Genomic DNA, 27440 nt, shown 5'->3' on the forward strand with positions numbered 1-27440 from the left:
CGGCAGCAGCGGCGGCGAGGGCTCCCTCGCCGCTGCTGCAACGTTTTTTTTTTCTATATAATTAAAAAAATTTTTTCTAAAAAAGTACACGTCAGTAGGCTAAACGACGTTGTTTTTGATTTTTAATGCTGACTAGACCTCTCCGGCGAGCCGTGGACCTCTCCGGCGAGCTATGTCAGCGCCACATCGGATTTCCAGCGAGCCACGTCAGCATTGATACTAAAATGATCGTTTTTCAAAAAAGTTGTTACCAAAGTGTTCCGAAAAAAAGTTATGGCATCAAAGTGATCTCCGTACACAAATTGTGGCACTTCTGGGGTGCGCATGAATACCATTATGTGCCCGGGAACTATTTCTGAACAGAAATGATTTTTTTGATTCTGTGCTCGGAAACAATTTCCGAGCATTTAAAGGCATTTGATAAATTGTCCAAAATTTCTATTCCTAGAGTAGAAAAGAACAGAAATGCGTTTGGTAACTACACAAAATTTCTTTTTATTAATAATATTTTAATAATATTTTGAGTTGTTTAATTTTTTTTTTCTTTCTACCCATTTTCTTCTTTGGCCATGGCCGGTCTCCGGTGGCCGGCCACAGCCCAGGGCCGGCGAGGGCGTCACGGCCCTTGCCTCCCGGCGGCGGAGGCGAAGGTCCCCTTTGCAGGCGAGGGCGAAGGTTGGACCCTCGCCGCTTGGGCGAGGCGGCTCGCCGTCGCGACCCACAGTGAAGCCGACCTCGCCGTGGGTCGCGATGGCGAGGCTCGGCCTCGCTAGATCTGGGCGAGGCCGACCTCGCGCCATGACCAGACGGCGAGCCGCCTCGCCCGAGCGGCGAGGGTCCGGCCCTTGCCCTCGCGGCAAGGGGGGACCCTCGCCTCGCCGGTGGCGGCGAGGGCCGTGACGCCCTCGCCGGCCCTGGGCTGTGGTCGGCCGCCGGTCGCGCGCGACCGGCCACAACCCAGGAAAGAGCAACACAAAGAAGAAAAGGAAAAAAGAAAAGAAGAAAAAAACCCGATTCTCAAAATTGTCTTAAAACAAGAAGCAACTTTTTTTTACTTCTTGTTTCTCTTCCAAAACTATTTCTGGGCACAAATTTTTACAAAAATGTGCCTGGGAGCAAAAGGTTTACCTAAAGTATTTCTATTTTCAAATTATTTCTGAAAACAGAAAAACAAAAATTTTCGCTGTTTGACACGTTACCAAACCGGCCCGGCGTCCTTTTGCCGTTATTACTTGGTACCCAAGATCGGCCTACTCAAGAGTCAAGCAGCCTTACTTGCTGTGTCCAAAGCTATATAAACTCTAAAGAAGACCACGCTGCCATCTCTTCGTGTCGTCGTCGAAGGAGGAGAAGAAGAAGCAGAAGAAGGAGAAGAAGAAGATGCTGGTTCAGCTCCCTCGCCTCACGAGCTCTCTCCGGGAGCCTTTCGACGCCGATCAGGCCTACCTCCGCCGCCGAATCCTCCTCCGGAACCGCCGCAAGCCTCCCAAGTAAAGCAAAAAACGAACGAACGAACGAACGAATGAAAAAATGAGTTTTGCTTTGCTTTTACCGTTGCTTTGCTTTCGCTCAAGCGATCGCCAAGTGGGTTTTGTTTCTTAGCGATTGGAGAAATTTCTGTTGCTTCAGCTCTGCGGATTCGGTGGAGGAGTCGGAGCTCGCGCGCAAGATCGTTCATCGGTGGGAGGAAGGTGCGCCGCTTCAGCTGAATTTGACCCGAATTTGAATCGAACTTGCGGCATGCTGTTTTCGGTTTCTGTTTGATCCGTCTTCTTTGTGCCATTTGCGCTGCAGCTTCTGCAGAAGTGAGGCAGGCGTACAAGCAGTTCATCGGCGCTGTGGTGGAGCTGGTGGGTAGGGAGGTGACATCGGAAGAGTTCCGCGAGGCGGCCTTGGGAGTGTATAGTCTTTTCGGAGGGCAGTCGGGTGGTGGGTCTGTAGAGGATGAGGAGGCGGCGAAGCAGAGAATTGCGGAGAAGAAGTAATCTTGTTCTTTACCCGCATTGTTTTTCTTACCTGCATTTCCGCGTTCTGTGGTAATTTGAGAAATGCGGCGAGGGTTGTAAAGGGGGCTCGGTATTTTTATTGCGATGGCAATGCTGTAAGCTGTAGCACATTTTTTTCTGGGCATCTTGAGATAGTGTAAGTCGAGAATTCTTTGTTGGGGGGGGGGGGGGGGGGGTACTTTAGAAGATGAATACAAAGTAAGAGTTCATTTCATAGTCTTCATTCACTTGGACAGGAGCTTGACAATGATTGGATTTTCAATCCTGTTTTTGAGGGGAATATCTAAGTAGGTGTGGTTTTTCATATTAAATTTTGGATATTTTCTACAGGGGAGAAGTGCAAAAACTTGTTGGCCAGGCGGTTTCGGAGACGTGCCTGCAGAAAGTTGCTTCTCAGGCTCAGAGGCTCTCAGGCTTACAGCCAAGAGACCATAGGGTTATGGCAGAAACAAATGGGGATATCGATGACATTGAATTTGGTGCTGACCTTGCATTTCATCCTCCATCGCGTTTTCTGGTCGACATGTCTGTGGAGAATGGTGAATTACTTGATGAGGAGACCTCTACATCTTTCTCATCTGTTCATGCTATATGGCAAGATGAGGTAGACTACAAACATAGTCACAAAGCCGGTGGTGGCAGAAACTACGATTTAAGTTGGTTGAGAGATGCATGTGATGGTATAGTGAAGGGCAATAGTTCATCACTTTCTCGGGATGAACTGGCAATGGCTATTTGTCGTGTGCTTGATTCAGATAAACCTGGTGAGGAGGTAAGTGTTTTAGTCAGTTTTCTGTCACATTTAGTTAATGAAACTTTGGAAGCGGTTGGCCCGCGACAAATTAGATGGAATATCTCAATCTTTATTTTTATCTCTTTTCTTTCTTTTGGCTCGGTGAAGATTGCAGGTGATTTATTGGATCTTGTCGGGGATACTGCATTTGAAACCGTTCAAGATGTCATAATGGTCAGAAGTTGACTCTTTGTCAAGCTTTTTTAAAAATCGTGGTTTCTATTCTTTGTTTCTGTTCTAATAACAATGTAATTAATCTAGTCTCTTACCATCCTTTTGCAATGTCACGTAGAATAGCTAATATGTCTCCTCTGCTTTTCATGTCTTAAAACTAATTTGTTGAGAGTGTGAACTTGCTTAGAAGCGCTCTGTATGGGTTGTTTATTCTTAGTAAATGTAGTTCATGTTTTTTTGAATGCCTCTTAGCCTATATGTATCCGAAGATGCATTTTTGGCTTAATGCATTCTGAACTATATCCTTTGATGTTACTTTTGTGACACGAGTCCAGAATGACAGGTATCATAATTTTTCTCGAGTATGTTCTGTCTTGAAATCTATGTTCTTGAGATCGTCAATGCTATGCCATATTCACAGGTTCAATCTTTTAAACAAGTTTCTTGTTATATATTAACTTATGAGTCATTACTATTTGGTGTTCAAAGGTTTGGGGTGAGCTAATGTGTTTCACTGTTGTGTGAACTAAAAAACCATCATTAGTTACTGTCATAAAATAGTTTCGACATTAGGTCTTCGTGAGATTGATGGTTGTGTGATGAGGTATTTGGGATTATGTTAATAATTATTTAATTTGTCCACCCGAGCCTAAACTAGGATCCTCTGCAATTGGAAGGAGAAAAAAAAAGAGAGAACAGTTGCCAGCAAATTGTTTGCAAGTACTACTGCAATCTGCATTATAGCCTCATAAACATAAAAGAAATAAAGTCACATGTGGCTTATCCCGAGTAGAACTGTGGGATGCAATCATTTCTTTATATACTTTCATATTGAAAACCCAATGCATTGAAGGACTCATCTTTCAAGTCAAGTCATGATTGAGTTGAACAAAATAGCCAAGTGATTGTTAAATACCACCATCTGGAGTTGTCAAACTGGAGTCACTTCCCTAAGTTACTTTATGCTACCAAAATGGTAATTAGATTCCTCACATCTCATTAGTGGATTCGTTAGGGATAATCGTCAATGTGACTGATTTTCTTCATTCTGGCAGCACCAGCTAAATCAGTCATCTTCATAATTTCTTGATTTATGGTATTCTGATGTACTCTTTTAATTTTGCTTTGAACTGTTTTCTTTGGAGAAATGAAATTTTATGCTCAACTGTTTATTTCTTCTTCTTTCTCTTGGAGAGTATAACCACTAAGAGTCTTTAATCCTGTCAGCATCGAGAGGAACTTGTTGATGCTATACGTCACGGCTTGTTGGTTTTGAAGTCTGATAAAACAGCTTCAAATGCACAAGCACGCGTGCCAACTTATGGTACTCAGGTACTCCCCGATGCCTACTGGTTTGACATTATTATACTCATTAGATAATTGGCGACAAGCTTCATCACACGCTTGCTTTTTTTTTTTGTTTCCCCTTTCTCTAAGGTGACGGTGCAAACAGAATCTGAACGGCAAATTGACAAACTTCGGCACAAGGAGGAAAAGCGACATAAGCGGGGACCAGACTATGTGGCTGAAACTGGCTTGTCTGCTGCAAGTTTTTCCTCTTTACTCCAAGCTAGTGAGAAGAAAAATCCTTTTGACGATCTCGTCGGAACTGGCGAACACTTGCTGCCCGTTCGTGAACTTCCTCAGGGAACTATTAGGAAACATCATAAGGGATATGAAGAAGTCATTATTCCACCGACGCCCACAGCAGAAATGAAATTGGGTGAAAAGCTGGTAACTCCTTCACTGCCAAATTACTTTTGCCCTTATCATATGATAGGTTAACTGTTAATATTAAAAATTAATTTTCAGCTTCTTGGCATCACTGGAACAGTCAACATGTCTGGAAATGTTTTCATACTGTAGATCAAGCATATTTCTTACACTGCCTCTTGCACGTAAGCTGGATCTAACATGTGAAACATAGGATCTAGATGTAACCATATTAGACAACAGCGGGAGGACGAATGTGAATAACATGCATAATGACCACAAGAGAGAGTGCCGAGATTCCAAACCATCTTGGTCACTGTTCCTGACAGCTTAAGCTTTTGTGAAAAACAATGTTCTAACAAAACCAATGAAGAAAGAGTGAAAAAAAAGTCTTTTTTGTATGGATACACATCTTTCCTCAGGTGAAATGCTGAGCTATTGTGAATGTACTTTGTGCATGGTTCTGATTGGGAAGTGGGGTTGCATTCTTTGCTTATCATGTTTGCTGTTTGCTTATTTATTCTCTTACTGAACCTTTTCATTCTTATTCTCCATCAGATTGAAATAAAGGAGCTAGATGACTTAGCCCAAGCCGCTTTTCATGGCTATAAAAGCCTCAATCGTATTCAGAGCCGGATATTTGACACTGTTTATCATACAAACGAAAACATATTGGTGAGAATTTTATTCTAGTGGATTTTTAACAATTGAAATTGTATTTCCAAACCATTCAACGAGTATTCTCTGATTTTAATTCTATATACTTGCAGGTTTGTGCTCCGACAGGGGCTGGTAAAACAAACATAGCTATGATTGCTATTTTGCACGAGGTATGCATCTTTAGTAGCCCAAACTTTGGAGTGTGAGTGAAGTTGTTGATTGTATCATTGTAGTCCCAAATCATCGCTTATGGCCGTAGATCGAATTTTCTTCGCCAGTTTATATTGAAAAGATCACTTGGTTGTCATATCATAATATGGCACTTGAAGGCAGACTCTACTGGTGATCAATCATGACCTTATTATGAGTTTATTATGGCATGTGCATCCCTTGGTCTTATCTTTGTCTTTTTCTGGTTTTTTTTTTTTTTGATTCTTAGAGTAATAACTTTAATTGGATTTGTTTAGTGGTTAGTGTAGATCTTATGCAGGACAAAAGTCTAATCTGAGATATGCAATTGGAAATGGACCTTAGTTTCTTGATGATCTTTGGCAGGTTGGCCAGCACTTCAAGGATGGTTACTTGCATAGGGATGAGTTCAAGATTGTTTATGTTGCTCCAATGAAGGTAAGAGCTGCCTTTGCTCCATTACTTTTTCACATGCATTCCCCTGAGACTCTTGCAATTGCAATGACTTCTGTTGCTTAGGCACAAATATTTTCACTTTTCAGTAACGAGTTGTCCTTGATTGGCCTTGGCCCTCTAGTTGATGTGTTCTGCTCCCTTGTTAGGCATTGGCTGCAGAGGTCACATCAACATTTAGTCATCGGTTGGCTCCACTTAATGTTACTGTGAGGGAACTTACTGGAGACATGCAACTTTCCAAATATGAACTTGATGAAACTCAGGTTGTGGGTTCTCTCTTGTGTGTCTCTTTGGTAGCATGTCTATGAACAACAGTGGCTTGACTGTTATGCTTATCATCAGATGATAGTAACTACACCAGAGAAATGGGATGTTATTACACGCAAGAGCAGTGACATGTCACTTTCTATGCTGGTGAAGCTCTTGATCATTGACGAAGTGCATCTGTTGAATGATGATAGAGGCCCTGTAATAGAAGCACTGGTTGCTAGGACTCTTCGCCAGGTACATATCTAAAGCATTATTGTTTCTTTTTGGCTGACAATAGGAACTGAATTGGCAATGAAGAATTAGAATGTTGAATGAAGTTTTACTTTATGCGTTGTGGAAAAATTTGGTATTGGAAGAAAGTACTTCAATGACTCTAAAGTGATCAAATTGGAGGAAATATGTAAATTACAAAATGCAGACTTTATCTTTTTATTACAGTTTCTGTTTTCCTTAGTATGTTACCTTTCATGAGGATATGCAAATTATTCTGACTTGATTAGCTTTTTATTTTGTATGAAATGCGTATGTATCTTTCACTTTGAAGGCACATAATCATTATTAGTGTCACAGTGCAGAGTTTAGGTTAAAGGAACTTAAAACTGTATCCTTAGTTGTGCACGTCCTCTGAGTACATATGTGCTGAACCTTTTTGATAGCAAAGGAGTTTTTGGGCGTTGTAAATTGCAATTGAACATCAGACACTTTTTAATCGACTCTGATGGATTTTTAAGAGACCCAGTTTGCTTCTTCCAAATATGTACCTGGATATGAGTGAATCTGATTATGATGGCAGGTGGAATCAACACAGTCAATGATTCGCATTGTGGGCCTTTCAGCTACCCTACCTAATTATCTCGAGGTGTCGTCCATGAATAAATTTTTAGACTTTGCTTGTTGAGTTCTCTATCTCCGAGGCTTCTTAGCAGATATTGTCTCTTTCTTCACTGTCCAGGTTGCTGAATTTCTGAAAGTGAATGCACAGAAGGGGTTGTTTTTCTTTGATTCTAGCTACCGTCCTGTGCCTCTTGCTCAACAGTACATTGGGATTAGTGAGCACAACTACTTAGCTCGCACCGAGTTGTTGAATGAGATATGCTACAAGAAGGTATTCTCTATTTACCCATCTAGATAATATATTTTCCTTGTTAAATACTTATGCTCCTGAAATATGTGATTTAGTAGAGATCCTTAAATGGTATTTTTCGTGGTTTCAGTTCAGTTGATGCTTTTAATGTCAGGTTGTTGATTCACTAAAGCAAGGTCATCAGGCAATGGTATTTGTGCATTCGCGGAAGGACACTGCAAAAACAGCAGAAAAGTTGGTAAGGCTATTGTAAGAATGAGATTTGTCCATTTCGTTATCCGAGTATAGATGGATTTGTTCTGGTAAATAGTACTTTTGGCTTACGTGTAAATGTTTGCTTCAGTTGAAAATTTGATAAACCACCGAGAGTCAAGTGTAACTTGGGATATTTCTGCCTTTAGGGCATAGCTATGTTCCAATCTCTGAAAGGGAAAATGGATTTTCTGCTGTTGTCTCTCATTTAATCCCAAATATTACAGCAATTAGAACATGTAGCTTGTGCATAAATCTAATTGCTGCAATGACCTCTTTGCATGCTTAGTCATCCTATGCATTTTCGAATGTTGAGTAGGTTGAACTTGCGCGAAAGAATGATGAGCTGGATCTCTTTAGGAATGATGATCATCCTCAATTTTCATTAGTCAAGGTAAGGTGCAAATTATCATAATTGATAAATACTCTAAGGTATTAGTCATGTTTTTTTCGCAAATCACATTCTAGTACTTTATCCTTTTTAGAGGGAAGTCTACAAGTCCAGAAACAAAGATCTTGTTCAACTTTTTGAAGCTGGTGTTGGTGTCCATCATGCTGGAATGCTACGTGCTGACAGGGGGCTGACTGAACGCCTCTTCTCTGATGGATTATTGAAGGTCGAGTATCCAACTTGTAGTGTGATATTCTCTATTTGCGCAGTTATTGTAACTATCTTCTGAGATTCTGCCATGTGCTGTTTTAGGTGCTCGTTTGCACTGCCACTTTGGCGTGGGGAGTAAATCTTCCAGCCCATACAGTTGTCATAAAGGTTGACTTCCAATTCTTTAGTTCCTCTAGTTGTAATCCTAAGAATTTTGTTTGCCGTCTTTATAACAATATTGTTTCACATGGAGCGAATTATAATCTGTGCAACTCAAGCACTTTGCTTCTTCTATGTTCTGAGCATTATGGGTCACAGAATAACTTTCTTCATTTTCTGCTATCTGAAACATTGCCCATAGAGTGAAATGTTCAAGAAATCTTTGTAGCTTTGTTAATAAGCAGAAGCGCTTTTTAGGCCTAAGATGATCGGTTTTCTTTCCTTGGGTTCACTGCTGGTGCAAACATTCCAAGTCCATGTTCGAAGATCGTCATACCAATGTACAGATACTCTGTGCTTTGCATCAAGATGGAAATGAAAGAGATATCCAACTATTTCATTTAACAAAACAGAGGATGATTCTTCTTCAGTAATACATGTTAGAGCTTTTAATATAAAACGACGCTTTCTTAAGCGCTTTTAACTTTTAGTGAGTCAGCAATGGCATCACGATTCTAGATTATATCGGAGCTGGATGTCTGGAGTTCGATTTCTCAAACTTCCCATGGGTCTCCTTTCTTTTTTCGACATAGATTTTCACATACACCTTAATCCACTTGTATCGACTTTGACGCTTCAAGCTTTGGTCGTGCTATCATCATTTGTGTGAGGGAGAGTGTTAAGCGTGTATGTACGTGGGCGTGCGTGCATGCATGCTTGCTGTTTTCTGACATTTTAATCTTTTAAGACATAAGGTCTCGGTTTCACACTCAACTTTAGAATGGTAAAAATGCTGGAAATCCTGTATTGGACTCTCTCCAAGTTTCCGCTTTGCGTAATTTATAGTAAGTTTACATACTTTTGTCTTAGGCAAAACTACTAGCTTACATGCGAGAGCTTTTTGATAGTAAAGCACCCTTTCATCTAATAGCTTCAAGCTTTTCCGAAGATGGCAATGGCTCACAATTCTACCACACGTCATTAGTCTTTCTGAAAGTTGCTAACTACTTTAGAATCGACCTGGAGGTTCATATTGGAATTTTCTTTCCTGGTTGGTAGTTTCAAATGTCTGTTTTTGGTTCTTTAAATATAACTATTTCTTTTTTTTCCCTCTATTCGAAACGTCAAGAAAAGTTTTTCAACTAATTAGTAAAACATAATAATGGCTGCGTGCTGTTGTAATGATTGTTGATTGCATAATTATTTTCGCATTGTATTGTTCATGCTTGGCTCCTAGTTTCACACTTGTATTACAGCTCCTCTTTGCAGGTCACAAATTTCGTATTGACATTATTTTACTTTGTTTGAGCCGATATTTGGTGTTTATCCCAGGGAACCCAATTATATGACCCCAAAGCTGGTGGATGGAAAGACTTGGGCATGCTTGACGTGATGCAAGTAAGATCCAAATTGCCACATGTTAAGTGTGAAATATACATCATTCTATAATTTGACTTTGCTCTATGAAATTATTACTTCAGATATTTGGACGTGCTGGGAGGCCTCAGTTTGATAAAAGCGGTGAAGGAATCATAATTACGTCTCATGACAAATTATCATACTATCTTCGGCTGCTGACAAGTCAGCTTCCCATAGAAAGTCAGGTACAGTGTACTAATGTTTGACTTGACTTCTTTAACAATTTATAGTTTTGTCCTTGTCAAGGTTGTCATTGTTTACTTTCTACTTACTGGATGCTGTCACTTAAAGTGCCTTCCTTGCTGTTCGTCTCTATGTCTCTCCCCCTTTGCGGAGATGGGGTGGGGTGATACCATGTAATGAATCAGATGGAAAAGAATGGCAAAGGAACATTTGTTAAAGTCTCCCATGCTAATATGTAGACAGGATTTTTGTTGAGTTTGTGGTCTTATCTAAGCATGCAGTTAAAGTAGGTTACTTCTAGTTGAGTTAGTTACTAAGTTACATCATGTTTTATGCTTGACGAGCAAACACTTCAATTCAAACTTGAAAGAAGCTAGATCATGTTAAGTGCCTGGGTTATACTTTGAAGTCTTTTCTTGAATATTTGGATTTAATGCGGTAGATCTGACTGGTAAAGGCTATCATTGTTTTGAGATAATGGTGCTTTGAACTGTTTATGATTAAGTGTTCTGCACAACCAATTGGTAGCTAAAACACCAAAGTGGGTTTATAGTTTGCATAGCTTATGAAATAGTGATCATCATCTCCATGGCCTATTTGACAAGATTGATTGATAGAACTAGAGTTTAGGCACACGCAACCTAACAATTTTATGAGATACGCTTACTCATAATTAGGTCAAAATGCTCCCTGTGTGAATACTTCTTAAAGGAAAAAATATGCCAAAATAGATGGCTTTATTTCTTCTCTGTGTAAGCAATGTTTTGCGCATTGCTGGCTATACTGACTGTGTTGCCTTATAACATATTATATATGTTAAGTCTTGTCTTTCTCCTTTCCTTTTGGGCCTGAATTCTTGTTTGCATTGGAAGGCTCCTAAAATGATATTCCAGATCTGCCACTGCCCTAGAGAGTTTGGAATGGACTATCAGACTTTTGTTCGATTGGATTAGATGATTCTCCTTCCTGTCATATATTGTTGAAATTACTCTCTTGGGTTGTCTTATTCTTTGTCATGGCTTTTTTTATAATTTGCGTTGTACCCAATGATCGTTGGTGCTACAATTTATATCACAATCACTGCGGACCAAGAACTTTAGGTGTGGGAGAGAGAGGGGGGAAGGAGGTCCAAAGTTTTGCTAGAAATTTCATGAATGTTGCCACCCGCCACCTGCTTTTGGAATTGGTTGACATGCCTTCTTTACTGATGCTTATGTCATTTTTTGCAGTTTATTAGCTCTCTGAAGGATAACCTAAATGCAGAGGTGGCTCTTGGTACTGTGACTAATGTTAAGGAAGCATGTGCATGGCTTCGATATACCTATCTTGCAGTGAGGATGAGGTTGAACCCTCTGGCTTATGGGATTGGATGGGAGGAGGTACTTTAAGATTTTAGGAAATCTATTTGAATATTTCAGGCTCTTAAAGACAGTTCTGTGGTACTTTGTTTTTCCTTTAAAGAGAGTCAACTTTGTGATAAGAACTGTGAAAGAGGCATTTTGCCTTTCAGTTGAGGTTAACATTTGCTTTGCCCGCTACATAGTGTAGACAAATCCATAATTCTACTTCTTCCATCCCTTCTTTAGTGAAGTAAGAATCGTGGTAGCATGCTGATTGGTTTGCTTGAGCAGCTGAGAATTTAGTTGAACTTTTATGTCGGAAGAATTATGATACACACAGGACTATATTATGCCTGCAATCATATTTCTCAGTAATATAGTAAAACAAAAAAAAGTGTAAGATTTTGTAGTAGTAACATCAAATTCCTGTATATAAAAGGTCATTCAGATGACTTGGATTATTAAAAATATGCTGTTTTACTTGGCCACCAGGTTGTTGCAGATCCTTCTTTAATGTCAAAGCAAAGGGCTCTTGTGACAGATGCTGCTCGTGCACTTGATAAAGCAAAAATGATGCGGTTCGATGAGAAAAGTGGCAATTTTTACTGTACTGAGCTTGGCCGTATTGCAAGCCATTTTTACATCCAATATTCTAGTGTTGAAACGTACAACGAAATGATACGACGCCATATGAATGAGAGTGAGGTTAGTGATAATGAATTATTACTTTAGTCGATGTACTTCAAGATTAGCACAAAGAGATAGGGAGCTATCGTGACCTTGCAATGGGATTTCAAATGATCGCTTGTCTAAAGTGACTGGCAATCTGCTTATCGAGCTCGGGCTTTCATCTGATGTTGTACTTATGGTGCTTGTTGTCTTTTTGGATATTTTAAGTTTCTAACTGGCCATAAGTTGTAAGTCCCGCATGGCGGGGTTGCCTTTTTGTTGGCTTTGTAGGTCATTAACATGGTTGCCCATTCTTCTGAATTTGAGAACATTGTTGTACGAGAGGAAGAGCAGAATGAACTTGAAATGATGGCACGCACATTGTGCCCACTTGAAGTGAAAGGAGGTCCTTCAAACAAACATGGGAAGATATCCATTCTTATTCAGGTTCTCCCTTTTGTCTCTTCTGGCTCTTACTTTATTATAATCTTGGTGACCTGTTTTGATGACTATTTTTTGGATTGCAAAATTTGCAGTTGTACATATCTCGTGGCTGGATTGATACATTTTCATTAGTTTCTGATGCTGCATATATAAGTGCAAGTCTGGCCCGTATCATGCGAGCTTTGTTTGAGATTTGTTTGCGCAAAGGCTGGAGTGAGATGTCTCTTTTCATGTTGGAATATTGCAAGGCTGTGGATCGCCAAATTTGGCCCCATCAACATCCTCTCAGACAGTTTGACAAAGATCTTTCTCTAGAGGTCTGTACAACGGTGGCAAGACTACCACTGTAGTGGTTCTTCACACAGTCTGATAAAATATTCATTTTTGGTAGGTCTTGCGGAAGCTTGAAGAACGGGGTGCTGACTTAGATCACCTGCTGGAGATGGATGAAAAGGATATTGGAGCCCTGATTCGCTATGGGCCTGGAGGGAGGGTATGACTTTTGTGGACATAGAATGTTAAGGATTGTTAATCCCCAACCTATCTACATTCTTAGGTCCTCACTGATGACTCGATTAAAGACTGAAACTAAAACATCGGCACATGATAAGATTAAGCATGTTTAATAACACTAACTAGTTGTGACTGAATAGATAAATAAGTTGAAATTGACTTAATGTGTCAATTAAGGAATGGGTTGCTTAATTGATTTAATGGAAAAAAATCAATGGAAATATAATCTCACCAATTATGTTGTTAAAACCTACTAATAATGCTCAATGTTTGGTAAGAAACTAGTAACATTCAGTGTCTATTTTCGACTATCATCAAACAAAACTTTACTTCCATTTTCAGCACTTTATGTTGTTGACACTTAAAATTTAGAGCTTAAACCTTTCAGTACTTATCTTTGGGTTTATCATTCAATCCCTTACTGCAGCCTATTCTCTTTCAATTGTGTTTTGGACAGTTAATCAAGCAATATCTGGGTTACTTTCCATCGATACAATTGTCAGCAACTGTTAGTCCAATAACCAGAACCGTTTTGAAGGTATTGCAGGACACCATTTGTGCATCATTTGATGGTTTTGGGAAAGCAATGCTGACCTAGTTGCATTTTACTACTCAGGTGGATTTGCTTATTACACCAGACTTCACATGGAAAGAACGATTTCATGGTCAAGCAGAACGTTGGTGGATCCTTGTTGAGGTTCTGGCTTAAAAGCATGCTATTTCTTTCAGTATATGTTTGATAACATTGTTTTGGGATTGTCCCTATGAGTGTTTGATAGGTGAAGTTTTGTTTGAGCAGTTGTTTTTGTGAAGTTCACCTCCTAATTTTTTATTCTAGCAGTCACTTTTTTTGGCTTGTTTTGTGCAAAATGAAAGTAAATCATTCTGTTGTTAGTGAATATATGAATTATGCAAGACTGGCTGGTAAAGATATGTCCTCTCCCAAGTGTCAAAAGGGCTGTGTGCTTTCTCATTGTTTGTTCTTTGTTGGAAAAATGCTATTATTTATTGAGTATGGTGACAATCTGTAGGAATTACATCTGTGTTGGGTATAATTTTGTAGGTTTGGTCTACTTTTCAGGTAAAAGAGTGTTTCACCTCTTTTTTGTGTTAGTTATAGGTATCGGCACGTGCTGTTCAACTCCTTTTGGGAGGAAACGAAGAAAATAACTTTTTTTGTGTTACTTTTTTGCTTTTGCTATGGTTTACTATTATTTTAGAGAAACAAAGGAGCAATCTATGTAATGTGTGTAGTTAGTTTGGTTTGGGCCACACCGGTCAGAATGCAGTTAACTTGAGAGCTGATTCCCCAATTGATATTTTTTAGCAAATAGGCTGAAAAAACAAACTGATTTAGGATCTTACCAAAAAAAAAAACAAACTGATTTAGGACAATGAATAGAACTTTTGGCTTCAGGGCGGTAATTTTCTAGGCCCTTATCTGATGATAGTCTCAAGTATAAAATTCCAGTTCATATGTTCTTTTTTCAGTATGTCATAGCTGTTGGCTCCACATGTATGATACAGCAGTATTTTCTGTTGGTCATCACTCTCACCTAGAGCTTGGTGAATTATTGTCCACAGGATTCGGAGAATGATCACATTTATCATTCAGAGCTGTTCACTCTGACAAAGCGGATGCCTAGAGGTGAACCACAGAAGCTCTCATTTACTGTTCCAATCTTTGAACCTCACCCTCCGCAGTACTACATCCGTGCTGTTTCGGATTCATGGTTGCACGCTGAGGCTTTCTACACTATAACGTTTCACAATCTGCTGCTGCCCGAGGTGTTTGATTTTGTGCTTTTTATTCTGTGGATTAAAAAGTTAATTGCTTTTTATCTTCGTTATGGAGTAGAATGCCTTTTTTATTGACATTAAAGTGGACTATTATTGTTGAGTTTATATTGAAAGCTGCTAATTTTTCCAGGCACGTACTACACATACTGAACTTTTAGATCTAAAGCCTCTACCAGTTACTTCACTTGGAAACCCTATCTATGAAGACTTGTATAAATTCTCGCATTTCAATCCCATTCAAACGCAGGTTTGAGTCATTTTTTATCTTGGTTAACTTGGTTTCTGTCAATCACTTTTCTTACTATCATCTTTATAAAGTGGACTTTCTTCTTGAAAACTGTCAGAGCTTTCACATTCTCTATCACACGGACAACAATGTTCTCTTGGGAGCTCCAACTGGAAGTGGCAAAACGATATCAGCTGAGCTTGCTATGCTTCACCTTTTCAATACTCAGCCTGATATGAAGGTGCGTGTCTAGACTAACTTATTGTGTATTGGCAATGGAGGATGTAAAAAAAGGGCACGTTTGGCTCTCCTGGAATATAAACCGGTGGGTCAGTTCTATCTAATCCATATGAGCATCACTCATTTGATGTTGTGAAAAAACAAAAATAATTGATTGCTAAGAGGAGAAAGCAAAATTTGTAAAACCTATCTTAACCTAGAATACCGGGTGCGATGCTCAACTGTCATTGCAAGTCGAGTACATGTATCCCAGTTGACGACTTTTTAACCTGTTGTACAAGATAGTTTGCTTGACTAGAATGGTAAGTAGTATATGTTATATAAATGCAATGTCACCAATTTTGTTACTTGTGGGAGTTCAGCTGTTGTTTGATTTGTCTCTTGAGTCGATGCAACTGACATAAATATTGAAAAAGAAGTCACTGTAGAATTTGACCTACTTACTGAACACTGTGTAGTTTTTCTTAATGCAAATCGATGACTTATACTGAAATGTGAGAAGTGTTATGGGTGGAACGAAATGTGACGTCTGGGCCTAGTCTCACCGTAGGACCAGATCTCATGAGGATTTGTAGCTTCACGTCTCATATTGGTCTCAATATAAATAATCAGAGTTAAATGGGAAGAAATTAAAAAAACGACACGGCCTATCGGTGCTATGGTGTGGGCAAATGTAATCACATGGACCTTACTATTTTTCAAGTTGTTCTCACTTTGCTAGTCCTATAGCAGTGTTCTATGGGCAAATATGAATCTGATGCAAAGATACTGGACTTAGGAAATAGTTTGATCTTTGGCCCAAAGAAAAGACACTTGTTGATTGCCACCAGTTATTTTTTTCGATTATCTAATTTCCTTTTCATGGCGTATATGAAGCTTCATCATGGTCTAATGTGTTTTTTTATCTTCAGGTTATTTACATAGCACCTTTGAAGGCTATTGTTCGAGAGAGAATGAATGATTGGAAAAAGCGTCTTGTCTCTCAGCTTGGGAAACAGATGGTGATTATATGGTTATTGATTACGATATGATATGTTGAGTGTGACTGTTTTTTAGGTATTTACAATATTTTGTATTAGGTGGAAATGACAGGAGATTATACTCCAGATCTTTTGGCCCTGTTGTCTGCAGACATCATTATAGCTACTCCTGAGAAATGGGATGGTATTAGCCGTAATTGGCAGAGTAGAAGCTATGTTACCAAGGTGAATTTTGTTTAGTCTGTTAAATATATATTCTTTTTACATTCAACACATAATTTGTGTGTAATTAATAGGTTGGACTTATGATTTTGGATGAGATACACTTACTAGGAGCTGATCGTGGCCCAATTCTTGAGGTATGTGTTTTATCAAGTCTTATCTCATGTACATACCTCTGCCTGATCATGCTTATGGAACTCATGACTGTGGTGACTTTTTTCTTTTTTCTATTTTTAAATGGCATGAAAGAAGTGCTGGTAATATTAGGATGAATAGTGCTTGCACTGTTAGGATGTCATTTCATCCAAACAATTGCTGAGTGTGACCTTGCCAGCAACTTTGTTTCATTTGGTGCTTTATACGGTTTTGAAGTTATTGACCATGGCATTGCGAGCAAAAAGGCCTTAAATTTACCAATTATATACAAAACAGAGTGGACTCAATTTGTGGCGCTGCTTTTTAGTACTGATCTAAAACTGTTAAGTCTTTAAGAATTCATGTCTTGGAAATGAAGAAAATCCCTTGGTTCGTAAAGCAGAAATTGCTGCCTATCTCTGATCAGTCTAGTAGTGCAGCTCTTTCAGTAGTATCTTTCTGATAATTTTTGATCTTTTTTCGTGTATTTAGTTTTGAATACGTACCTTGTGCTCTTTTACTATATCTATCTTTATTTCTTCCAGAAAAAAAAAAGCTCAAATCATCAGGTGGAGAGATCAAAGTGAATTAGGACACGCTAAATGTAGTCCTCATCAAAGCATTTCTGACAAATAAAGCTTAAGATCGTGGTTGAGACGTGTAGTTCATAAACCAATATCTATGTCCATCAGTGTAGATCTAGTATAAGCTTGTGGAAGTGTATTTGTTATTATAGGGATTTAGTTGGCAGATAGATATTTAATCAGGTAGTTAGGGTTCTTGTGATAGTCTCCATGCTCTAAATAGAGAGCTCTATTTAATTTTCTGTAAAGCTATTTGAGTAACAATGTAAGCCATTTGAGTAAGGATATAGTCCTTTGGATGTTTCACTCCGCCTTTTTCTTGCAATTCTAAATCTTCACAAGGCTGGCTATGGGCCTAGAAGTATACTGTGAATATGTGCTGTTGGCTTATGACGTGATTAAGGACCTTCTTAGATAAGGAGATTTGTCTTAGCGTATATATTAATTCTAGGCCTAGTACTTTCTCTGGGGATTTTATGAAGAGTGTACAAGTGTGCGGTTGAACTTGAGAAGTCACGGGTGGCATCTTCCAACAAAGGTGTAAATAGGACTGTTAACTAGTGCCATTAAGGACACCCGCTAGGAGAACTCTTTCTTGATTAGTTCTGATATGGATACAGACAGCGAGTCCATTATCGTCTTATTTAAAAAGAAAACTAATCCATGATGATTTGACTGTGAATAATCGAGTATCTGATGGTGATTATTTGACTCCAGGTAATTGTTTCAAGAATGAGATATATCTCATCTCAGACAGATCGAGCTGTGCGGTTTGTTGGCCTTTCTACTGCTCTAGCAAATGCAGGGTATGTGTAGCTCTTGAATATCTCTAGTTTTGTTTGATCTAACATGTAGTTGTTTCTTTCTCTGTAGCTCTTCAATGAGGCTTATCTACACAATTTTTTGTAGATTGGAGTCTATACTTGCTTTTTGGAGTATTGTTCATTGTAACATGAAGCTTTTCTTTAATTATATATTTTTGATTGCTGGGTAGAGTATACCTGCATTCTATTATTTAGTCTATGCAGACTGATAATTCGTGAATGACTTTATTCATTTTGCTTGGGAATCTTGAAAGATTAACAGCAGCAAATTTATATACCTAGCAATGGGCCCCACATATAGAGTTTCAAAATGTTATTTATGTTGATGAACTTGTGCAACAAAGCTGCTTCCTGCCACTGGTTTGATAGGGAGAGGCGAGTAGTTTTCAATTCATTACAATAATTGTTATATGCTAATGCGATGGATAAGTGGAATGATAATATATTATCAATGAAACTGAATTACAGTATTTCTTGTTTGTGCAGGGTTACTATGTATATAGACCGCTTTTGTCTTCTTCATTTTTGAGTTCAGACAAATTTTTTTTAACTTTTTGTCCGTTTTTTTTTGTCGGAACTTTTTGTCCTTTTACTTGGGCAGATATGTAATTATAACCTGTTTAAATGTACTTCAGCTGTAAGTGATTTAATTAGATCAAAATTCGCTCACTTACTGGGAAAGGCTTTGACAATGGTCATTGTTGCTACATCAATCATATTTTGTTCGTTTTCAAATATATATTGTGTACTGTGTGCTAATTTAAACTTTGTTCTTGTGCTTTATCTGCTAAAATTTGCTTTTCTTACTAGTGTAACCTTTGAACAGACAATATCACTTGTTTACGAAGTTCGCCTTTTGTCTTTGAATTTCAAATATTATCCGTAGCTTTATATACTCCTTAATGTTTCAATATTTCACGATGGGGTTAAGTTGCATAGTAGTAAGCCCGACTTCTTTATTCATGGAGATAAGCTTGTGTGAGATACGAAATTCTTTGTTTCTTGATTTGAGATGATTGCTTCTATTAAGAAGATCGGTGAATACAACTGGGAAGCATTCTCTGATCTTTGTTATGATTTTCTTGCCATATTTAGTGATTTGGCTGACTGGCTGGGGGTTGGGGACACTGGACTCTTCAATTTCAAGCCAAGCGTGAGGCCTGTACCTCTTGAAGTTCATATTCAGGCAAGTAGAAGCCATGCTTTGAACCTCTTTCCTTATATTCTTTTTTTTTAAATCTTTGTCATAATTTTTAATCTCTCACTACTTACATTACATATTAAATTTGTCTCTGTTGCTGATATATTGCTCTGTCCTATTTCTTTTAAATTCCAAATAGTGAGAGCAAACAGTCTCTCCATATAGGGTGACAATTCCTTCAAAAGTATCTTAAATAAATAAAAGGGAAGCAATCGAAGGGGAAGATAATTTCTTCAGTTCATACCAATATATATTGCCAAGAAATGACTGGGTAGAGGGCTTTATGTTCGACAATAAGGAACCATATTCTCTTGTAATTTATTATGCCAACAGTTTCGCTCTGATAATCTTACTTTCCACTCTTTTCCTGAATCACATATTTGTGAAACATAAATTATATCAGACCACTTGAGCAAATCATAACTGTAAAAATTAAACATCCTTCAATACATACTAGTTTGATTGTGACAGGATGGGGATGTGTACCCTTTCATGGTTGCAACAGGACAACGGTTTGACTGCTTTTACTTTGTTGAGCAGGGGTATCCCGGAAAATTTTATTGCCCCCGAATGAATAGCATGAATAAACCATCATATGCTGCAATCTGTACTCATTCACCCACAAAGCCAGTTCTTATATTTGTCTCATCACGGCGACAGACACGGCTGACTGCATTGGACCTTATTCAGGTAATATTTGAAATTAGTGGAGACATTACGTTTCTGTGACACTTTACTTATACTCAGTTTTCATATGACCAGTTTGCAGCTTCAGATGAACATCCTAGGCAATTTCTTAACCTGCCTGAAGAAGAGCTGCAGATGGTTCTCTCCCAAATTACGGATCAAAACCTGAGGCACACCTTGCAGTTTGGCATTGGGCTACATCATGCTGGACTCAAGGACAGGGATAGATCCTTGGTTGAGGAACTTTTTGCTAACAACAAGATCCAGGCAACTTTCATAAACCTAGATGAATTCACCTCTCTCTCTCTCTCTCTCTCACACACATACATATATATATATATATATATATATATATATATATGTTGGCTCATCAGACTTACAAGGTCCCCTTCATTCATCAATAGGTATTGATATGCACCAGTACGTTGGCATGGGGTGTGAATCTTCCGGCTCATCTTGTTATAATCAAGGTATGCTGAAATATCAGATGTATGGGAGTCCCATAATGTTTGATCTTAACAAGTATGATTAGACATGTGGCAGTTTTAATATGATTATTTACTAAAAGGATTTTGTCTAAGAAAATATTATCATGAGCAGCATCTGGCTTACTTCATACATCTCATGGAATAGGTTAATACAGCTTTCCTATTTTCAACTTCAAGCTGTTTATAGGCATGGAAGATTATCCTACCAGTTTGGTATCTGCTGGAAGGTCATCTGCATTTAATGAAAGGGTAAAAGGAAGAGAGGAGGAATTAACTTCCGGAAAATAATGAGTTGTTGTTCCTTTTAATTTTCAAATTAACTAAGAAAGTGTATTAGGAAAGGCTAAGTGGATTATAAATTATAACTGTCTCCATTCAATTAACGAAGCCTGCCGTGATTATTCACATGGGGCATCTCTCTGTGGGATTAGTCATAAAATGTGAAAGGAGAAAAGAACTAAGAGGGAAATTATATACTCTTGGATAGCTTTTCTGATGATTCATTGCTTCCTTTACCCAATATGGGAGTCCTCATGTTTTCTGTTGCCTCTGAAACAAGACATGTTAGATTCAACTATATCAGCTAGAAGAGTACCTGAACATGGTTCATTAAGGCATAACAATCTACAGAGAGCACGTTTCTTCCTTGTTCTGTAAATTTCAAAGTTGGTACTGTGGTTGCTGATACTATTGCTGATACTAACCCTTGTGTTAAACTTGTCCCTTTTCTAATAATTGTTTAAAGAAGCAATAGGCAGAGTGGCTATAGTAGATTTTCACGCTTCAATGCTTCATAATTATTCTTACTCATTCACCCATACTTAGAAATTTTGAAATTGCTTCGGTTGTTCTTTTATTCAGAAGTAAGGTTGCTGGTAAATCGTTCACTTTACCTTCACATTTCATATCATGTGCATTACTTTAGTTTGGTTGGGTAATGATTTCTTGGCTTCATTTGCAGGGAACAGAGTATTATGATGGAAAATCGAAGAGGTATGTTGATTTTCCAATCACCGATATCTTGCAAATGATGGGCCGTGCTGGGCGTCCACAATATGATCAACATGGAAAAGCAGTTATCCTCGTCCATGAGCCCAAGAAAAGCTTCTACAAAAAGGTGAAAAAAACTGATTTGTTATTGCTCGTCTGTTCTTTTTAGAGCTGAAATACCCTACCATGTTTATCCTTTGCAGTTTTTGTATGAGCCATTCCCGGTTGAAAGCAGTCTACGAGAGCAATTGCATGATCATATCAATGCAGAGATTGTTTCCCGCACAATTTGCCATAAGGAGGATGCGATTCATTACCTTACTTGGACTTACTTGTTCCGAAGACTGGTAAATCCTTAGCCACTTCTAGAAGCTTGTTCTATAGTTGACTTGACTTTTGTGTCTCAATTGCTCAGTGACATTCTGGCAGTGGATATTTTCTTACATAAAGTAATGAATTTTGGCATATGAGGAACTTCACATGTAAATTGTTGGAAAAAGGGAATTTGAAAAGTTCTCATATCCTGCATTTTAATGCTTTGATAGCTGGAGCTCTCCGAAAGTACGTGAGTTGTTTAAGTTTCTTTAAATGCAGAACTAAGATTCTTCTATTATGCTTGTATTGATTTGCTCATCCAATAAGACTACGAGTGATTCTTATTTGCAATAAGATACCCTGGAATAATCCTCCAAATTGATAAAAGCAATACGTATTCTTTCTTTTATCTTAGTTGTCGCTTGCGGAACTTCTTTTTGGCATCAATTGCGTCATATAGAGCTTTTGCCTTTTTGTCGTTTTAACAATGAAACAGGGTATCATAAGCTTTTTCCTGGGCTAGTGATGGTATTATGAACTTTCTTTTTTCCTTGCGATGGTAAAACCCTAATGTGCTTATGTACTGGAAAATGGGGCTTTTGCTTTTCTATAGCTTTAAGAAATTGACTGTTCATTTTGTTTCAATCAAGCCTTTGGTGTGCACTGCTGCTTAAAAAGTAGTTTCCACGGTGGTTTGATTCATCTGACCTCTGTATAGTCACAAGTTAATTCTCTCAAATCATGTAATTAAGATTATGGACCGTTTTCCACCCATCAAGTTAAGGTACTCTAAATCTTATACGATGGCTTTTCCTTTTCTGCCCTGATTATTGCAGTTTTTTCATGCATTTTTTTGATGCTTTGTAGATTTAGGGATGGCAATTTCTTTCTTCCTATGCCTTATGGGGTTGAGTCTTGAATTTATCTGAGTAGCACATCCAAATGGCATCATCTCTTTCCTATTTCTCTTTCTGTTCACTTGCAAGTTCTGGAAACTAAGTTATCCTGATTTGCTCTAGTTCTAATGAGGCTGTCTTTCTCTCAGACAGTTAATCCTGCTTACTATGGGCTAGATGAGACAGATCCCGAAACTCTCAGTTCTTACTTGTCCAGGTAATCTAGGGATTATGGAATTCAATTAATATCCCGACACTTTTGAACCTCTTTTTCTAGTAAATTACCATTAGCAATCCTTTTACAAATTTGGCTGGTGGTGGTTGTCTTCTAGGTTAGTACAAAATACTTTCGAAGATCTTGAGGATAGTGGATGCATCAAGACGAATGAAGACAGTGTTGAACCAATGATGCTGGGATCAATTGCATCTCAATATTATCTCAGCTACTTGACTGTATCAATGTTTGGATCCAATATAGGACCGGATACGTCACTTGAAGTGAGGAGTTAGTTCCAATAGTGTAGACCGTGAGGTCTTAATTGGTCTACTTTTGTAGCCACTTACACTGTTCCTCATTGCAGGTGTTTCTGCACATATTGTCGGGTGCGTCAGAATATAATGAACTTCCTGTTCGGCATAACGAGGTAATTGCAAACATAGACTATTTGATGACACCTGTGATGATTTAACTCTCCCATGAGCTATATTTCTGAGCCATGTTTTAGTTCTCCGCTCGTTACTTCTTCCAATGATTTCAGTAACAACTAAGATTCTGAATTTGTGGTAATAACTTGTCGATTCCTTGGGACTTTAGTCACCCCCAAAATGTCACAGTGGCAAATTCCTATTCGGATTCTGACCTCTGTACACTTGTGCTATCTAGATGTTTGTCGGAATCTTAACACGAATCTCACAAAAATAATCTTTAAGATGATACTGAATTTCCTATACCATGTCTGATCTATTATGCATGGTAGACATTACTCCGGCATGAGCCTGCTGCTATGTTTTATGCTTTTTTCAAGAGTTTGGTAGTTGTGATTTACTTCTGTTTGCCGTCACTTAATCCAAGATGTGTTTAGAGTCAGACAGCTACCACCAGGTTATGATACCTTCCTACAGCTTCTATTGAAACCAAATTGACGAGCATATGCTGAGACTTTATGTGTTTGCAGCTTTAAAAGATATAGAGTAGTCATGTATCGAAACATAGCTAGGGAATGGCATTATTTTATTTGTTGATAGAGGTATTCCAACTTTTTTTTCTTAGCTTTCCTGCTTTTTTATTTCATATATTCTTGACCAGTCAAGGGATGTTTTCGTCTAGGTTACTCATGGTATGGTTTGAATATTAGTTAGCATTACTATTGAATAAGCTTCTTTAAAGGGAACATCCCTTCTTGTTGAATTCATACTTTTCCTGGGTTTAGATTTAAGTGGAGAGACCTTTGAAGACATAAATTCACAATTAAGGGAATGGCAGGGTCTATTGATGCCATATTTATGGTTCATGAAGCTAATAATGCACTTTCATTCTTTCTACACTGGATTCATATAGAGGTCCACCTCACGGCATGACCGCTTGTCTCCTCTTTCCTTTTGCAGAGTAACATGTCGTCGTTTTTATTCTATTTCAAGTTCTATGAACTTATTAAATCACTTGAAACTCGTAAATTATAGTATGTTCCTAATACTTGGTGTTTGATGCAAAGGCTTTGCATTGCATTTATTCCCTTAAATTGTTATATTAAGATTATTTGTGGAGCTTCTCGGCTTTATATTGTTTTGTCCTTTTCTTCCAGGAGCTTCACAATGCTCAGTTGTCTGAGAAAGTCAGGTATAAGGTTGATAAGAATCGCCTAGATGATCCCCATGTTAAAGCCAACTTGCTATTCCAGGTTCTTTCGTGTTGCTTCTCCCGGCTTGACCAATTCTTTTCTGTTGTTGTTTGTTCCACTATTTATATACCATAAACTTCTTGGGATTCAGGCACATTTTTCACAGTTAGAGTTACCAGTTAGTGACTATGTGACCGACTTGAAGTCGGTGCTGGATCAGAGTATTCGGATCATCCAGGCCATGATAGATATATGTGCAAACAGTGGATGGCTGTCAAGCTCAATTTCTTGCATGCATCTTCTCCAAATGGTTATGCAGGTATGGATGTTTGTGCGATAGATCAAATTCAACTATTCATGATGCAATGTGAAGTGTTTATTTGTTTCAAAATTTGATCTCTTTATGCAGTTGATTTATCATTGAAGCAATTGCCTTTGCCCCTCCATTTCTCTCACCAAAATTCTTAAAACTCGTTTAGGGCTTGTGGTTTGATGAAGACTCTTCCTTGAGGATGTTGCCCAGTATGAATGAAAATCTCGAGGATACCCTTAGAAGAAGAGGAATTGCAACTCTTCAGCAACTACTGGACATTCCAAAGTCGTCCCTGCAGAGTATAATTGGAGATTCTCGCAATCTAAGATTGTTGCAGGTATGGAATATTCTGGACATTGTTTGCATGGTTGGATGCGTTTCTTGTGCAAGTGCATATTCTTCTGTCACCACTTCTTAGGGCAATGAATGTAAATGTCGTTTTGTATCTGATTACAATATTATGGAGTTTGCCATATTAACATTATTAATACACAATAAATCTATGCTTCTGCTAGAAGAGATCTACATTAATTAACTTTTTATATGTCCGACATTTTACTGTTTAAGTAACTTAGCCTTCACCTTTAAGCTGTTCAGACATATAACCATAACGTAAGTGGCTGTGGTAGGTTTTAAAATCACGTAGAAGATTAGACAATTCGGCAAACTGTAATACCGACACGGATTGCAAAAGATTAGGTCCATCATGTAAACAATCTGAAATTTAGAAAGAGGGTTCTATTTATCTAGTGCTCGTCTCCCTAAGGTTAATTCATGAGGTGATATAAAGATATCGATTCATTTCAATTCCTATGTTTTAAGATTGGACTATACATAAGTTTACTCCCTCAGTTTCCTTTTCTATCATGTGTGTTCAGGAACTCGAGTATTTTCCACAAGTCCGGATGAAATTAAGAATTCAGAGGAAGGGCAGCACTGGAGAAAAATCTCCAACTCTGGATATTAGATTGGAGAAGACCAACAGGAGGAGAAGCACATCAAGAGCTTTTGCCCCTCGATTTCCCAAGGTATTATTTCACATCCAGTGCTCTAGTGAAGAACTTTAGGTAAAACAATCTTAATTTGGTTTCTTACATGATTGTTTTGGCAGGTGAAAGATGAAGCATGGTGGTTGGTACTTGGGAATACCTCCTCTTCTGAGTTATATGCAGTGAAGAGAGTTTCTTTCACGGATCACTTAGTCACCCACATGAAGTTGCCCTCAGCACCGACTGATATGCAGGTTCAAATGAATATCCTCCCATCCTAGCCAAACAATTTATTTCCATTTCTTGTGCTGAAAATTTCTTTCTTTCAAAGTTGATGTTCTGCAGTGTCAATAGTCTTTATATATGGTCACAAAAGTATAGTATTTTGGTCAAATGAAAGGATTACCTAAATATTTGGAAGATAAGTGTTGCGTGAGATTGGGAATGATAGCACATTTTGAAGGATTAATTGTGTTATAAGGGTGATATATTCTTATCTGAAACTCTGGATATACTGCAAAAAAGTCGTTTAGTTGTTAGGTAGACATACGAGTCAACTTTGACCTGTTGGTAATTGCCATCGGCGTTTCTTTTTGTCATAATTAGCATTGCGAACTCACCTCGAGTATGTTCTGAAGCTTTTGTTTGATATTATTCTGGGTAGGATAAATTGGTAATACTATGCCCTGAGGACCTAGGAGAGAATTTGCTCTGCTATTGAATGATACGTTTTTCTGATGCTAAGCTATCTTTCGGCTTTATCACTTATTATCATGGGCAAGCAACAATATTCTTCTTCTCTTCCTTGGTTACACTATAGAGTTTGTGTTTTATATTCTGTAAATGTATCGACTTACACAGTTTATTGTTCTTCTGACAGGGGGTCAAATTAATACTCATTTCGGACTGTTATCTTGGGTTTGAACAAGAGTACCCCATTGAAGATCTTCCTTTCAGCACATAAAAATGGACAACAGCTAGACTCAGCATGCTAAGCATCTACGAGTGCATCTAGATTTTCTATGGAAAGGACAACATTTCTTCTTCTCTGAGAACACAACGGAAGATGAAAAGAGGTGAGTGTTGGGTGCAGTTGCTGATCGAACGTCTTTTCTCATCACGAGTTGTTTATAACGTGTAGCTTGTAATGATTCATACAATACAATCAGTTATTTAAGGGAACCATTGCTATCGAATAACTTTCCTTCAAATCATGTAGACTTATCAATATCTGAAAAAGAGTCATTTTCAGTAATATTCTGAGTCCCTCTGCTGTGAAATCTGGATAAAGTTCCTTTGTAAGAGAGATGTTAGGTGCCTTTTCTGAATAATGAATTACTATTCTGCAGTGAGATGAAGGTGATTTTTCACCATTATAAATTGTCCTCTGAAGCTCTCAGAGTACATAGTTCTTCCGTGCTTCATTGGCGAAGACGAACACCTAAGCTTGTTGGTGCGAGATAACCAGGCCCGCGCCGTGCTTTTTTTTTTTTTTTTTTTTCTGTTCATTCATGATATTACGTGAAATATGAGATATCTTAAACAACCAGCAGTTTATTGTACGGAAAACTTACGGGAAACGCTCCAGAGGCTGAACTTCAATCAGCCTAAAATCAAAGCTGAAAATGCTGTCTTTTGTAGATAACAATCGATGAAGTCTGAAATTTGGTCGGATCTAATTAATTTCACAAAAATCAAATGAAGCTTTCTTTCTGCATTTCAGACTTCTTGAAATTTTGATGCAGTTTGGTGCTTTTTGAAGATATTTCGGTGTGAAAGGCGAATAC

At 38.3% G+C, this 27440-nt stretch overlaps 1 protein-coding gene across 1 annotated transcript; it reads left to right on the forward strand.

The window, feature by feature from the left end:
* Positions 1-1272: 1272 nt before the first annotated feature.
* LOC115691629 (DExH-box ATP-dependent RNA helicase DExH14) lies at positions 1273-27370 on the forward strand. The gene is made up of 50 exons (XM_030618332.2): positions 1273-1490; positions 1630-1691; positions 1795-1981; positions 2337-2778; positions 2908-2973; positions 4201-4305; positions 4411-4707; positions 5245-5361; positions 5457-5516; positions 5902-5973; positions 6138-6254; positions 6334-6495; positions 7055-7120; positions 7214-7366; positions 7500-7583; positions 7917-7991; positions 8083-8214; positions 8301-8366; positions 9690-9755; positions 9839-9961; positions 11189-11338; positions 11792-12004; positions 12260-12415; positions 12505-12729; positions 12804-12905; positions 13383-13463; positions 13542-13622; positions 14510-14713; positions 14856-14972; positions 15070-15192; positions 16103-16192; positions 16271-16396; positions 16468-16530; positions 17830-17918; positions 19032-19122; positions 19678-19827; positions 19900-20091; positions 20229-20294; positions 21274-21429; positions 21506-21649; positions 22663-22730; positions 22846-23011; positions 23095-23157; positions 24316-24411; positions 24503-24670; positions 24831-25001; positions 25543-25692; positions 25776-25907; positions 26534-26729; positions 27003-27370. Exons 1-49 carry the CDS (start codon positions 1381-1383, stop codon positions 26615-26617), a joined length of 6279 nt encoding a protein of 2092 aa, XP_030474192.1. The 5' UTR covers positions 1273-1380; the 3' UTR covers positions 26618-26729; positions 27003-27370.
* Positions 27371-27440: the final 70 nt, after the last annotated feature.

The sequence above is a fragment of the Syzygium oleosum genome, unplaced genomic scaffold (genome assembly GCF_021117445.2).
Source record: "Syzygium oleosum isolate NSW1041296 unplaced genomic scaffold, Sole_v2.1 Sole_v2.17, whole genome shotgun sequence".
Classification (NCBI taxonomy): domain Eukaryota; kingdom Viridiplantae; phylum Streptophyta; class Magnoliopsida; order Myrtales; family Myrtaceae; genus Syzygium; species Syzygium oleosum.